The sequence below is a fragment of the Felis catus genome, chromosome D4 (genome assembly GCF_018350175.1).
Source record: "Felis catus isolate Fca126 chromosome D4, F.catus_Fca126_mat1.0, whole genome shotgun sequence".
Classification (NCBI taxonomy): domain Eukaryota; kingdom Metazoa; phylum Chordata; class Mammalia; order Carnivora; family Felidae; genus Felis; species Felis catus.
In genome coordinates this window covers 59,970,447-59,984,953 of record NC_058380.1, presented here as the reverse complement: position 1 = coordinate 59,984,953, position 14,507 = coordinate 59,970,447, and the positions used below count along the sequence as shown (strand labels likewise).

The window sequence follows — 14,507 nt, the reverse complement described above, 5'->3', positions numbered from 1 at the left end:
GAACTGTCTCTGCTACCTTATTAATACTGGAAAAATTATATAAAGGGCTTAAAAACAATACTGGAGATACAGGATAAATTTTTAAATAAAAATCAAACCATGAAATATCTTATCATACATGTAACCAACCTCTTAACTACCAAAATGTGTCACATATAAAAGCATCAATTTATGGTAAGACAAAATTCTTTCACAAAAAAACAAATGAGCCCTTCTGGCTGACAGCTCCCTTTCCAAATGTATCAGGATAACTAACCTTAATGCTACAGTCCGAGCAATTCAAAACAGAATCTCTTAACCAAAGCACAGCATCTGGTGTCCACATGCCAATAGACTGTGGAAGATCTGCTAAGCAGCACTTTATAGCCTGGAAAGAAAACATGATGGAAAAGCAAACACACCATCTTAAAATAGGTACTTATAAGTAATGTCAATGTTATTTTCCTGTAAGTCGGACACGTTGCCAAGATAGAAAGCAAGCAACAGCAATAGCTAACAATGACAATCGGAGCTCTGGAGCTGGAGCGTGCACTATGTTGCTGGCTCTATTTATATCGCCTCTATTGTCTTTACTCCTATTTGAGCAGGGCTTATACCAGGCAGTTCACATACTTATCCTACGATACCTCTGCAAGATGGGCCAGTGTTGTGACCTCATTGTACAGACAGTGAAATGGAATCAGAGAGACTTATGTGCATCAAGTCACAAAGTTGCGAAAAACAGTGAACAATTACATTTGGACCATTTCCAATTTTGTTACAAACTTGGACTTCTTTTGCTCATTATCAAGATCAAAACTGAGAGGGCATCTCACAACATGATTACAAATACATCCAAATCTCTTCCATAAAATCTCTCAGGCTTGTAACATATAGTACCTGAGGTGGTATCACAATTATTTCTTGTAGAAACCGAGGGGGAATTTCCCTGAGTTCGGACACTTTTACGGATGTCACGGTACCAGAATCCAGGAATTGAACATCAAGAGCTCGACTGCTATGAACGTTTGTGATCTGCAATGAGACAAGTGTTGGCTAATTTATTAGCACATTCAAAAGGCCAAAACACTTCTGTGCGATTATATTTTGTATAACTCTAAAATGCATATGAAAATCAACAAAGACTATCAGTGTTAATGAAGTTTTCTTATTTTAAAAATGTACCTATTTACAATAGGTATTCTTTTAGAGCAGAACTGATGTCAACATCTAGTTGTTAAATCATTTAATCAATAGTAATCACCAAACTAATAATAATCAATAAAATCAAATAGGTAATGTTTACTATGCTTTCAACTCTAGGACACTACTGATTTATAAAACAATTTGAAACATCATTATATACTGTTGATTAAAGATGCCGTCTGTTCTCCAAAATATTAAAATGTGAGGAAAAAAACCCATTGTGTCTCAGCAATGAAGAGAGAAAGAATACAAAGAATTCAGACACAGAAAATTTCTTGTAGTAGGTAAATACTATGTCTTTTTAAATCATAACCTATTGTGGCATTTTATAGCTTTGTCAGAAAGCCCAATGATAATTTTTATCATTTGTCCTAACTAAAACATTGAAACTCAAAAAGTCAGAAAGGTAAAATAAGCCAAATTAATAATTCAAAAATGGGAAAATTACATACAGGGTCAAAGTAATAATTACCTGCGATCAAATGGCAACATCACGATATTAAGATTCTGGGTGCACCTTTAAATGCCGTAAGTTCCCTTAATAAGCCATTGTGATATCTGCCGTCACTGAATATAGTTAACCTTAGCCAAAGATAGCCGCGTCACGATGGTTATCTGGGCAGGGACTTCGTGCCTACAACTGCTCTCACTGCCACCTCGTGAAGGCCGGTGCTTTCAGTATGGTGACTGTTAAGAACTGGACTTCTCGGGGCGCCTGGGTGGCACAGTCGGTTAGGCGTCCGACTTCAGCCAGGTCACGATCTCGCGGTCCGTGAGTTCGAGCCCCGCGTCGGGCTCTGGGCTGATGGCTCAGAGCCTGGAGCCTGTTTCCGATTCTGTGTCTCCCTCTCTCTCTGCCCCTCCCCCATTCATGCTCTGTCTCTCTCTGTCCCAAAAATAAATAAACATTGAAAAAAAAAAAAAAAAAGAACTGGACTTCTCTTGGCATGGAAGTCAGATATACCAAAAGTAAAGCCTTTTTCTGTGGCCCCAGTAAATGCTTTATTAATATAACAGCATAATTCTTTAATCTCTTAAGATTATGATAGACACAAACAGTATTACAACAATATCCTAAACTGTCTTTTATTCAAAATATGTTGGCATGGTTGGTATATACTGAATGCTTATTATGGCCAGGCATAACTGGGTAGAGACATACACTCCCCCATCTCAAAGAGCTCCTAGTCTCACAAGAGATGATGACACAAATAAATAATTAGGATATAAGGTAGTAGGGCAATAATAGAGTTATGCATGAGGTACTATGAGAACATAGAGAATGGGTACCTGACCCAGCCAGGAAGCAGATGTTAGGGCAAGCTTTCAGGAGGAGGGAATACCTAAAATTGATACTTTCCTTTAAAATGTACTTTTTTCTTCTTATGCTAGTAAAATGCCTTTATCATAGAAAATTTAGATACTTCAAAGAATGATATAAAAAATCACTTATAATCTATAATCGATTGTAATTATCCTTGTAGTCTTTAATTCATACATTTATAAAGAATTAGATTTACAAAAACTAGAACATTATTTGTATATACTATTTCCTAATTGGCTACTTTTCACTAAGTGTCTCAAAAATATTTCATGTCATTAGTCTTCTATAACATTTTAATATTACATAATTGTATCATGCAGATATGTTATGACTTATCTAATAACCCCTTTGGCTTTACAATTTAAATTGTATAAATTTTTGCTCTTTTAAGAAATAATCATACTTACTGGGCATTTGTATTTCCTTTTTCATAAATTAAAATTTCACAAATGTCACAATTTCAGCTGGGCCTTACATGATGAATGGGAATAAACCAGGCTGGTAGGAGTCTAGTTAGGGGCTAATCCAAACATTTCAAACAGAGGGGGAAAAGGATGGGCAAGACATTTATATTTCTTATGTGTGGAAACTACAAGCATTTTGGTTATGCTGGGATGTAAAGAGAGAGGCAGGGCAAGGCAGGAGATGATGCTGAGAGAAAGGTAAAGGCAAGGTAAGGTCTTGGAGAGCCAGACATTATGTCTTAAAGAACCGGATTTACCCTGCAGATGAGAAGAATCCAATGCCAAGTCTTGAGGAGAAGAATGAGATGGTTGGCTTTGTAAGAGGCCATGTATTTTTGGTGGTAAGACTGGGTGAGGGCTTTGAAATCAGACAGATTTGTTTTTTTTTTTTTCAATGTTTATTTTTTTGGGGACAGAGAGAGACAGAGCATGAACGGGGGAGGGGCAGAGAGAGAGGGAGACACAGAATTGGAAACAGGCTCCAGGCTCTGAGCCATCAGCCCAGAGCCCGACGCGGGGCTCGAACTCACGGACTGCGAGATCGTGACCTGGCTGAAGTCGGACGCTTAACCGACTGCGCCACCCAGGCGCCCCCAGACAGATTTGGTTTTAATCTCACCTCTCACTTTCTAGCTGAATGACTTTCCTCATCAGTAAGAATGGGATCATAGGGTTTTGTGAAGATTAAGTCAGATCAGTCATGTTTATAAAAAAAAAAAAAAAAACAACAACAACATTTTAGGACGCCTGGGTGGCTCAGTTGGTTAAACGTCTGACTCTTGATTTTGGCTCGGGTCATGTTCTCACCATTCAAGGGATCAAGCCCCACGTCACATTGGGGTCTGTGCTGACAGCACACAAAGCCTGCCTAGAACTCTCTCTCTCTTCTCTTTCTCTGCCCCTCCCCATGCTCATGCGTGTGCTTTCCCTCTCTCTCTCCCTCTCTCTCTCTCTCAAAATAAATAAACTTTAAAAAATTAAAAAAAAACCATTTCATGTCTGGGAAATAGTAAGCCTCATTAAACATTGGAAGTATTATAGCTTGCTATTATTTACGTTTTGGGTCACTCACTCTAGTGGCATGGAGCGTGACTGGAGGAAGACCACAGCAAAGACAGAGGAACCATAGTATTGCAGTGATCTAGGCAAGAAATGACAAAGATGCAAAATGTCACCGGGGCCGAGGAAGATTCGGGAATCCAAGATAACTCTTAAGAAGCAGCCACAGTGGCTGCATGAAGAGAGATACCACCAAAATACAGATACAGGAGGAAGATAAGGATGGGAAAAGATAATTTTGGTTTCAGACATGCAAAGTTTGAGGACCATGCGAGATGGACAATTAGGCTGGCTTTTGCATAAATCTGAAGCTCACTGAGGGCTGGAAAACAAACTGGGGAGTCATGAGGACAGAGATGGTAACTGAATCGATGAGACGGCATTGCCTAGAAGGATGCAGAGGCCTAGAAGAACAGTGAGCTGGGACAGGACTTGGGGGGCACTGACAGTGACACTGTGGAGTGTGGTGGGTGGGGGGAGGTTGGAGTAAAAAACAGGAGAAGCAATCATTAAAACATCATGAGGAAAATTAGGAGGATTTGATACCATGGCAGCCTCTCTACAGTGAGAGGGGTATTTCAGGTTTCGACACTGTTAGATGAAGCCAAGAGGCCTGGTAACACAAGACCTGGAAGACTCTAGTTGGATTGTGCAGCTGAGGTCCTGGTGCTCTGTTGGAGTACAGGCAGCAAACAGCCGTGGCTGAGAACTGGCTGGAAGGTGCCACAGAAAGTGAAGGCAGACCACTTGGGATGTGTTTGAAGGAAACAGGAAGAGTGATGACCACTGAGTGGAGTTGGCTGGATGTATGGAGTAAGTTCAGAAGGTATAGGCCCTAAGTTAAGCTTAGATGAGTTACAATGTCAGGAACAAACACATCATTTAAACACAGGATCTGCTTCTCATTAATCATTCTTTCTTCCCTAACTTTCTATGTATCACTAAGAGAAGGAATACTTTTGCTACCTCCAAGGCAGACAACTCACAGTTTGATAGTAAAACAAAAATAATACTAGACATTTATCTCAAGTATTTGAGCATGTGATGAAAAGGTATTTTGCCAAAAACGCATAACCTGATTCTACACATGAAGAAACTCAAGCAGTGACATAGTCTGCAAAATGCTGCTACTATTCAAAAGGTGAATAACAAAGAAAGCCAGAGCATTGCCAGATTGGAGGAAACTAAGAAGTCATGACAGTTAACTACACCTTGGGATCCTGGACCAGAAAGAAGATATTTGCAGGACAATCTGGGATGTCAACAGAGTCTGCAGATTAGTTAATCATATTGTATGAGTGTTGATTTGCTGGTTCTGATAATGGCTATGCCAAGGCGTGAACAACTGGAGACAGTGGGTAAAAGGCATATGGGAACTCTTGGGACTATTTTTACAACTTTCTAAAAGTCTGAAATTATTTCAAATATGTGTGCATTTATATGTAATACACTAAACAGCACAGAACTTTAAAATGTTTAATTTTTAAAAATCTTTATTTATTTTTGAGAGAGAGACAGCATGTGAGCAGGGGAGGAGCAGAGAGAGAGGGAGACACGGAATCCGAAGCAGGCGCCAGGCTCTGAGCTGTCAGCACAGAGCCCAACGTGGGGCTCGAGCCCACAAACTGTGAGATCATGACCTGAGCTGAAGTCGGACACTCAACTGACTGAGACACCCAGGTGCCCCTAAAATTTTTTTAAATGTTTATTTATATTATTTTTGAGAGAAAGATAGACAAAACGTGAGTGGGGGGAGGGACGGACAGACAGAGAGGGAGACACAGAATCTGAAGCAGGCTCCAGGCTCTGAGCTGTCAGCGCAAAGCCCAACGCAGGGCTCGAACCCACAAACCGTGAGATCATGACCTAAGCTGAAGTCTGAAGCTTAACCAACTGAGCCACTCAGGTGCCCAATAAACAGCACAGAACTTTAAAATTCAAATACCATGTTCTTTTGAATGAGTTATGTTTTTGAAGTTTATAACTAAACATACAACTCTTAGTCACATAACCCCCGCCCCACTGCTTAAAGTAGAGGTTCTTGTATCTAGATTAAGAACCTCTGAAACAGGGGCGCCTGGGTGGCGCAGTCGGTTAAGCATCCGACTTCAGCCAGGTCACGACCTCGCGGTCCGTGAGTTCGAGCCCCGCGTCAGGCTCTGGGCTGATGGCTCGGAGCCTGTTTCCGATTCTGTGTCTCCCTCTCTCTCTGCCCCGCCCCCATTCATGCTCTGTCTCTCTCTGTCCCCCCAAAAATAAATAAACGTTGAAAAAAAAATTAAAAAAAAAAAAAAGAACCTCTGAAACAAAGACAAAAAAGGAAAAAAAAATCAAACCCAAGTTTGACACTTTAGCAATTGGGAAAACTAGATATCAAAAATAGAAGAAAGAAAGAAAAAAGGAAAGAAACAGCAACAACGAAAATCCAAAACCCACCTTTGAAAAACATATGAAAAAATATGATAAAATATAACAAAGCCCTTTTCAAATTTGTAACTGTGCTTGCAAGAAAATAAGATAATTATTAGAGACTGGAAATAGAGGAGCATGTAAACACTGAAGCCAAAGCCGTCCTCGGCAGGAAGGAAGATCTGAGATATCCCCCCAAACCCCTGCCAAGAAGTCAGAACTCTCAAAGGGCTACACCCTCAGCAGAATGGTGACTCTAGAGAACAATGAAACAACATCTAGTGAAACTGAAGACAGGCATTCTCTCTACCCAGAAACTCCATTCCTTTCTACGTACCCTGGGAGATGTGCACAGGAAGGTTCATAAAAGGAGGTTCCATTTATAACAAAAAATTAGGAAAAATCTAAATACCGACGATCAGGGTGCTGGAGTGATAATGTTGGCACATTCGTACACCGTTAAGTCAAACAGCAGTGAAAACAAATGAACGAGAGCTGCATACATCAACACGGATGAATCTCCCGCATAATGAATAAAAAAACATATTTCAGAAGCATCAATACATTTTACCATTTACGTATATTTTTAAGCATTTGTGTGTTAGATTTTATTAAGTTTTACTATAAATATTCTATATACATTTTCATTTCTGTATTCCCACTACCTCTATATTAAAATATATAGATAGCAAACGCTCGTACGTATAAATACAAATACAGTGAAAGTATAAAAAAGCATAGGAATTAGAAACAGTACACGCAGTGGGCAGTTCCCCTCCTCCAGAACGAAATGGAGGCAGGCATAGAGCCTCAACCATGTTGGTCATGTTTTATTTCTCCCGTGGTGATGAATATGTGGGTACTTCTTCCATTTTTTAAAAAACTTGTTTGTATATCTGAAATATTTCACAATAAGCTTTAAAAAAGAAGTGACTGATTTTTACCTCTACTCGTAACCATTTTCCTTTGCAGTGGAAGAGGCAGACTTTCCCACAGAAGGGTAATGAAACGAAGTACTCGGAGGTCATGTGCTACAAAACAGAAATGCGTGACACGTTTATTACTCTTAGCAAGGAGCGTATTGCTACACCACCGGAAAAACATCACTGTGGCTCAGGCTCACTGGGGCACCCGCACTTCGCCAGGCTTCCCATGAGGAGTCTGCTGTGGTGTGTGTACGAGGGTGATGGGACTTCTGCCTTATTTCTCAGACATTACTGATGGCATCTTCTACTCTCCCTCCTCACACATGGCCCATAAATCAGACCTGTTAAAATGTCTACAAACATAAGTGTGCAGGTCAGTATGATGCATCCAGGCACGAGTGCCATCAGTTAAACATGAAGAGGGAGGATGAATCTGCCAAAAAGGAGGAGAAGAGCCTGGACGAAAGTGAGGTTGGGCTAGCTGTCCAGAAGGCCTCTTCCTGCCAACTTCTAACATTTAGATTCAAAGACGAGATTTTTACTTCCAAAACAAATGTTATCAACACAAATATGGGTGTCAGTGCCAGTGAAATGGCAACAAATCACGACCACAGGCCTCTTCATCCTCCCCTTTGCTGTAGCTTGAAGCTGAGGATCTGTCATGGTCTCCTCCATTCAGGGTGAATGTTTGTACTCTCCCCAAAGGCAGTGTCTCCATTTGGGATACCAGTGCACTGGGGACTATCGAGAGGACTTTTCACCACCATGAATAATAAGCACATGCATGCAAATGAGTCACTGGAGTCAGCTTCTCTAGATGTCTTAGATTTCTCCAAGATAGATTAGCAAACCAAACTTAAGCAATGACCCTGAGATACAGCTAAGACATCTATAATACAGAAAGAGACAAAGCTACAGATCTGATGCCTCAGTTCTAGGCTGTAGTCTGAATACAAGTCTAACCCGATTCAGCACAAATATTTTAGAATACCTATTCTATGTAGGATACTTGATTAGATACTGTAGCACCTAAATGAATTAGGTCCTTACCAGTACCTGCCAAGGCTCTGTCTCTGCCCTCAAGAAGCCTACACTGTGTAAGGCAAACGAATACCCAAACAGCAAAACTACAATGTTGCAAATAAAGCCACAGGCACTTTGGTGTGCTTGGGAGGTTGGAGGGAAGGGTTCACTTCTAAGGGCAAGAGGGTCAGGACCCACATGGCATTAGGATTTAATCACTCAAAACCAAGCATATTCTGGATTACAATTGTAACACCCTAAGAGAGGTAAGAACATCACCTTAGAACTTTAAAACAAAACCTCCTCAGATCCTGGTTTAGAAAATAATACTAGAATCAAAGGGTAAGGCGCTTATTAATAAATTTAAACACAGAACCACATTTACCAAGGCAGTAGGTTCTCATGGACCATAAAGAGCTTGGGGAGTGATGCTTTACAAGTTTTCTTCTCCTAGATTCCATGGTTTTGTCTTTGCCCGAGGCAGGGGAGTCAGCTGGCTCTAGCACACAAAGTCACAGCGGCCGCACCGTAGCATCATCAACTGTGCCTTGTAAATAACAAACCTGCCAGTCGCTGGGCCCTTACTCTGTGCCAGGCGCTGTGCTAAGCAGTTTGGCCGCTATTCCTCACAACAATCCTATGGATATATACACTGTTATTATCCTCATTTTGTAATGCAGAAACCAGTAGTTTTTTGTTTTTTAAGTTCTGCAGTCCAGGACTCTTACCTACCATTCTACAGCTTCTACCTCAAATTGTTCAAAAACTACACTTATACCATTTGGTGACCATTCTTGTTTGGAACTGAGAATTTTCGAGGTGGATGTCGCTCTGCCGTACCTTACAATGGAAGTAGTCCTCTATCTTATGCAGAAGGTCGTTGAGCTTGTTCAGACCTTTACAAGGCACCTGGCAGTAGAGTGTGCCATCAGAGCAAATATTAGTCACTCTGACATTTGTGTACATAGCATCAATCTGGAACAAAGGACACACCAAGGAAGCTTGAGACTAGAGCACAGCTCTTACCTACTTTAGGGGTATCTACCTAAATAATCGCATTAAAAGTCTTTGCATTTTAACATCTTTTAAGCAAGCAGGAGAATAGACAGGATGATAGAATGAAATTTGAAACTTAAATGTGAAAACCTCATTTGGAGACCTCTCTTTCCAAAAGGAATATCTGATATCATTGTTTCAGGGACAAAGTACACATTTTGCAAACATTAATTGCTACATTTCATTGCCTGAAAGGCTAAGTGTCTTTCATTTTGGTTTATTTTCTACCTATTAATTTAGAAAAATAATTATTACATAAAAAATACTTTTTGCAACATTAACATAAATGAAAATAAAAAACTCTCACAAAATCAGTCCCATTATCAGCCTACTTTCCTACCTGTGTTTATCGGCTGCATGAATGTTAGTAATTTTTAAAAATTATAATCATAGCAAAGGCTTAATTTTGGCCAACTTTTAGTCAAATCATAATATAAAGAGAATTCACTGTTGTTCTACTTATTAAACAAATGTTTTCCCAATGTTGCCATGGGAAACCATTTAAAATGGGTGACGGGCAGGGGTGCCTGGGTGGCTCAGTCAGTTAAGCGTTCGACTGGCTCAGGTCATGATCTCACAGTTCATGGGTTCAAGCCCCTCATGGGGCTCTGTGCTGACAGTTCAGAGCCTGGAGCCTGCTTTGGATTCTGTGTCTCCCTCTCTCTTTGCCCCTCCCCGACTCACACTCTGTCTCTCAAAAATGGATAAAGTTAAAATAAATAAATAAAATAAAATGGGTGATGGGCATTGAGGGGGCACTCGTTGGGATGAGCACTGGTGTTGTATGTAAGCAATGAACAACGGAAATCTACTCCCAAAACCAAGAGCACACTGTATATATACACCGTATGTTAGCTAACTTGACAATAAATTATATATATATAATATATTATATATATAATATATATTTACAAATACTTAAACATATATGTTTAATAATAAACATAAATAAAATAAAAATAAATATAAAAAATATATATTTTTAAAAATAAATATATAATAAAAAAATAAAATGACCATTTTTAACATCTCATCTTATTCTTTAGAGTAGCTGTTCTATAATTTATTTAAAGATTTCCCTCTTTGTGGAAAATTTATGTTTTTTACCTTTTAAAACTGCAAAAGCTAGCAATTTAATAAACATCTTCACTTATCTAACTTTCTGTTCTTTTGTATTATCCGCTCCTATTATCTTTGCAAAATAATTTCTTATAAAATACAATTTTACTCTAGAAACTGGGAAATAAAACAAAAACCCAATTCCTAATAATTCCTATTTATGTTTTGGCCTTCTTTTCCCCTCTTCCAGTGACCCCCCCCCCCCCTTTTCTCCCTTGACACACAGGCAACCTGTCCCTATCAATTGTTAGCCTAAAATTTATACCATTCTTTTCCGCTACCTTTCTTCCCTACAGTGTGTGTGACAGACAACTAGAGTGGTCACAGTGCTACCTGAAGGTGAACCTCTAGAGACTTGTCGCAGATGGCCTTTAAGCAGGTGGCATTAATATTGACGTCATCTTCTCCCGAGGTGTCGTACAGAACAACAAGCGGAATATCTGCTTTGTCAAGTATTTCCACGGCAAAGATCTTTCCACAAGTTAGAGATTCAACCACCTTCACTAAATCAGGATCATCACTTAAAACCTCCAACCCTGAAAAATATTGACTATTTTAATTTCTACTTAATTAGCAGAATCATTTTAAGATAAATAGACTGCATGGGACTGTTTGGGCTGCTTACTGTAACAGTGAATCTACTACCAAATCCTTATAAATTTTCTAGGGAAGCTTTGTTTTACACTCTTGTTCACATTACCCATTCTTAGGTTTTAAAATATATATATTGTAGTGAGAATACCTTTTTGAATGATTACACAAAGGCAGGCAATCTTACAACAAAAAGAAAAGTTGATGGTCTATCAGAATTTCTACCTTAGCAGAAACGGACTTCACTTTATATACCGACACATATTTAAAACAAAAAGACTAATACACACAAGAAGCTATCAGTCAGTCATATCTGCCAGTTATGTATTTGTAATGTTTTTCCTAAAAATTTACCCTTGATCTTTAAAATTTTCTAATTAAATATACAATTGTTTTATATAAAAGGAACATGCATTTATTGGAAATTTATACAATTATTTTCTTTCTTTATTTCTTCTTAAGTACACCATGATGGTTCTGAGTATACCAAAGAACGTTGTGATTTATCAAAGAAAGATTAAATTGTACCTAACATAATATAGGTATTAGTGAATTTCACTGTGGTCTACTTAACTCTTTAAATTCTTTGAAAATTGTAATTCTAGGTAACATATACATGACAACTCTAAGTTATTCTTTTAAACTAATTAAAACTAGCTCATCATTTCCCCAATGGTGTCATGAGGTCCATTTCTGTATTTTTCCCTTGAAATCCATAAGCACGAGTTCAGAGTCCCTGTGAGCTACCTCTCTCTTCTTGTTCTCTCTTCCGGACACATAACGTCACAGCTTTCACCAAATCTCTCATCTCAGCATCCTGAATCTTGTCCTACGCTCCTGATACATTCTTTTCAAAACTAACTCCCACAGGCTTGTAAGAGGCTTCTAAAACGACTTGGGATTTACCTCACAGACAGAGCCATACCCAGCCCCATTGGCATAAAAACCCTTTCTGGCTGAGAAGGAGGTATTTCTCACAGGGCTAATTTTCATTGAAGAATTGTGATCACTTTCTGAATTTAGCTCAGGCTCTCCTGGCATGATGCTTACACACTCCCGTGTCTTTCCTCATATTAACACGGCCACCATGTCCTCCATGCTTGTAGGTTACTCCTACAGCATCCCTCTCACACACAAGAGGAGGAAAGAAAAGAACAATGGTATGTGGACTGTGCCAGAGAAGGATGAGCTTGGGCTTGGGTGCATGAAGGTGCATTAGGTGGTAACAAGCAGTAGCCAGAGGCCACCTCAGTGGGGAAGAAGCGGAGAGTCACTTCCCAACAGGTCAAATAACAGGATTCAAACTGATCAAATCCCATGATACAGGCAGGGCCTCTGGCTGGCATTGCTAGGGCAGTTTGAACAACAACAACAAAACCTTTAAGATGGCCAATAGGCATTCGCATAATAAAGTATAATAAAAACATTATAACACATTGATAATGGTCACATCTTGTAAAGACATTAAACATGAATTTATTTATACCTTTCAAGAAATAACTCACTATAAGACCTTGAGATACTTAGGTCATTTTAGGATTTAACCGCCCAAAGGTACAATGGTAATAATGTATCAAAATGGAGAGAGCTTTAAAAAAGTTCCTCTTACCTGCTAGCTTACACTTTGTAGCTTGGAATGAGAGTGAACAGAACTTTGGGTTCAATTTGTATGCTTTGCTCTTTTCAATATTTTCACTAAAACCATAGTCAACATAGCATACCTAATGATAAGAAAAACATCATTTAGGCTCAAATAAAATTCTTCATCCTCACTTCTTAAAAAACATCCGACACATTTGATTGGCTCCATTTATTCCCTAAAAACATGTTCAGTGGCACTAGACTTCCTGGAAAATGGCAGGGGTGGTGCCCCTGACTTAGTCCAGAAAGGAAAGGCTAGGGCTGGGACCAGGGAAGCCAAGGGCCCCAGACTCCAGGCCTCACTCCTCTTCGCCAACAGGAAGAACGAGGTAAGACTGAACTCAGTCAGATGCCTTGTAGCTGCCAGCTTCTCAGCAGCACAACTGTCCAGATCCACAGCCCTGACTGCCCCTGCCCCTTCCTGTCTTGATTTCCGTACTTCCACTAATGATGCGCATCCTTAGGGAGCAGGATTGGTTTCTAGAGAGGGTGTCACCTACAGAGGAGTATTTATCAGATTTGAAATCCCCAAAACAGCACTTGTGACTACTTACTCCCAGCTATGCGCTTTGAGAGATCCAGATGCTTTCTGTCGATGACAACAATGGCGTTATGGCTAGATAACAGGGAATTCTATACTGTAAAAATAGGTACTTCCCAGTGGAGCAAAGCTGGGTTAGGCCTTCGGCCAGCTCAACAAAAGGCCCCAAATCTGCTGGACAGAGCTCTGTGTTTGCAGAAACCTGCACGACTCTTCCTCACCATTAGCACAGATCACTGAGAGCTTGGGTGTTATCTCTGGAATATTAATAACATCTTCTATTGGAAAGAAATGTATTAAAAAAAGCTTCTTCTTTTTTTTTTTTTTTTTTTTTTTTTTTAGAAAAATAAAATCTAGGAGTGCCTGGGTGGCTCAGTCAGTTAAGTGTCCGACCTCAGGTCATGATCTCAGCGTTTGTGGGTTTGAGCCCCAAGTCAGGCTCTGTGCTGACAGCTTGGAGCCTAGAGCCTGCTTCGGATTCTGTGTCTCCCTCTTTATCTGCCCCTTCCCAACTCATGTGAGTGCTCTTTCCCTCCCTCTCTCTCTCTCAAAAATAAAAGCATTTTAAAAATTTAAAACCATAAAATAAAACTAGAGATAATGAGCTGTGGTTTAGAATGATAACTATAGAATGATAACTAATAATCTGAGGGAAAGCATTAAAAACCTAGTATGCTTCTCTAATTAAAACAGATGACAGCTATTCAAACAAAACAAAAACCACAGCAAAGGCACCATAAGAAATACCATGTAGCAGAGAGCCAGGTGCTTTCACTTTCTGTAGAAAAATTAAACCCAAAGGCCAGCTTCTTAGTACCTAGATTCTGGTACTAAACAGACAAAACAGAAATTCTCCCCAGCAGGGAATCAAATGAAAAAAAGAAGAGATGCAGAGACTGCAAATACCCTTCCAGACCACCTGATAAGTGGGTCTGTGGGGCCTGTATGTCATGGTGGAGATAATCATCTCCCAGAGTCCCTATCTTGATTCAGCGCTCCCGTAGGCCGAGATCTGTGGCGCAGCCATTTAGGCGTCCGGGCCCTTTACTCCAGTCCCAAAGCAGCACCTGTTCTTCTTTCCCATAAGCCTCAGGAGTCAGGCAACACTTGTTTCCTTTAATAGCTATCACTACCTACAACTTGGACTCTGCTCTTCCCAGACCTAGAAT

The 14,507-nt window shown here is 39.8% G+C and overlaps 1 protein-coding gene across 4 annotated transcripts in view; it reads right to left on the bottom strand.

The window, feature by feature from the left end:
* TDRD7 (tudor domain containing 7) overlaps nt 1–14,507 on the bottom strand; it is a 77,268-nt gene that overhangs the window by 9,644 nt on the left and 53,117 nt on the right. For 3 of the 4 annotated variants that reach the window (XM_023242473.2, XM_023242472.2, XM_019816214.2), the window contains 6 exons: nt 12,766–12,877; nt 10,899–11,101; nt 9,231–9,365; nt 7,386–7,472; nt 880–1,014; nt 257–367 (listed from right to left, as the gene is read on the bottom strand). In XM_023242473.2, the coding sequence (XP_023098241.1) occupies nt 257–367; nt 880–1,014; nt 7,386–7,472; nt 9,231–9,365; nt 10,899–11,101; nt 12,766–12,877 (783 nt within the window). The remainder of the gene's footprint in view (nt 1–256; nt 368–879; nt 1,015–7,385; nt 7,473–9,230; nt 9,366–10,898; nt 11,102–12,765; nt 12,878–14,507) is intronic. The other variant, XM_045042640.1, reaches the window with a different exon arrangement.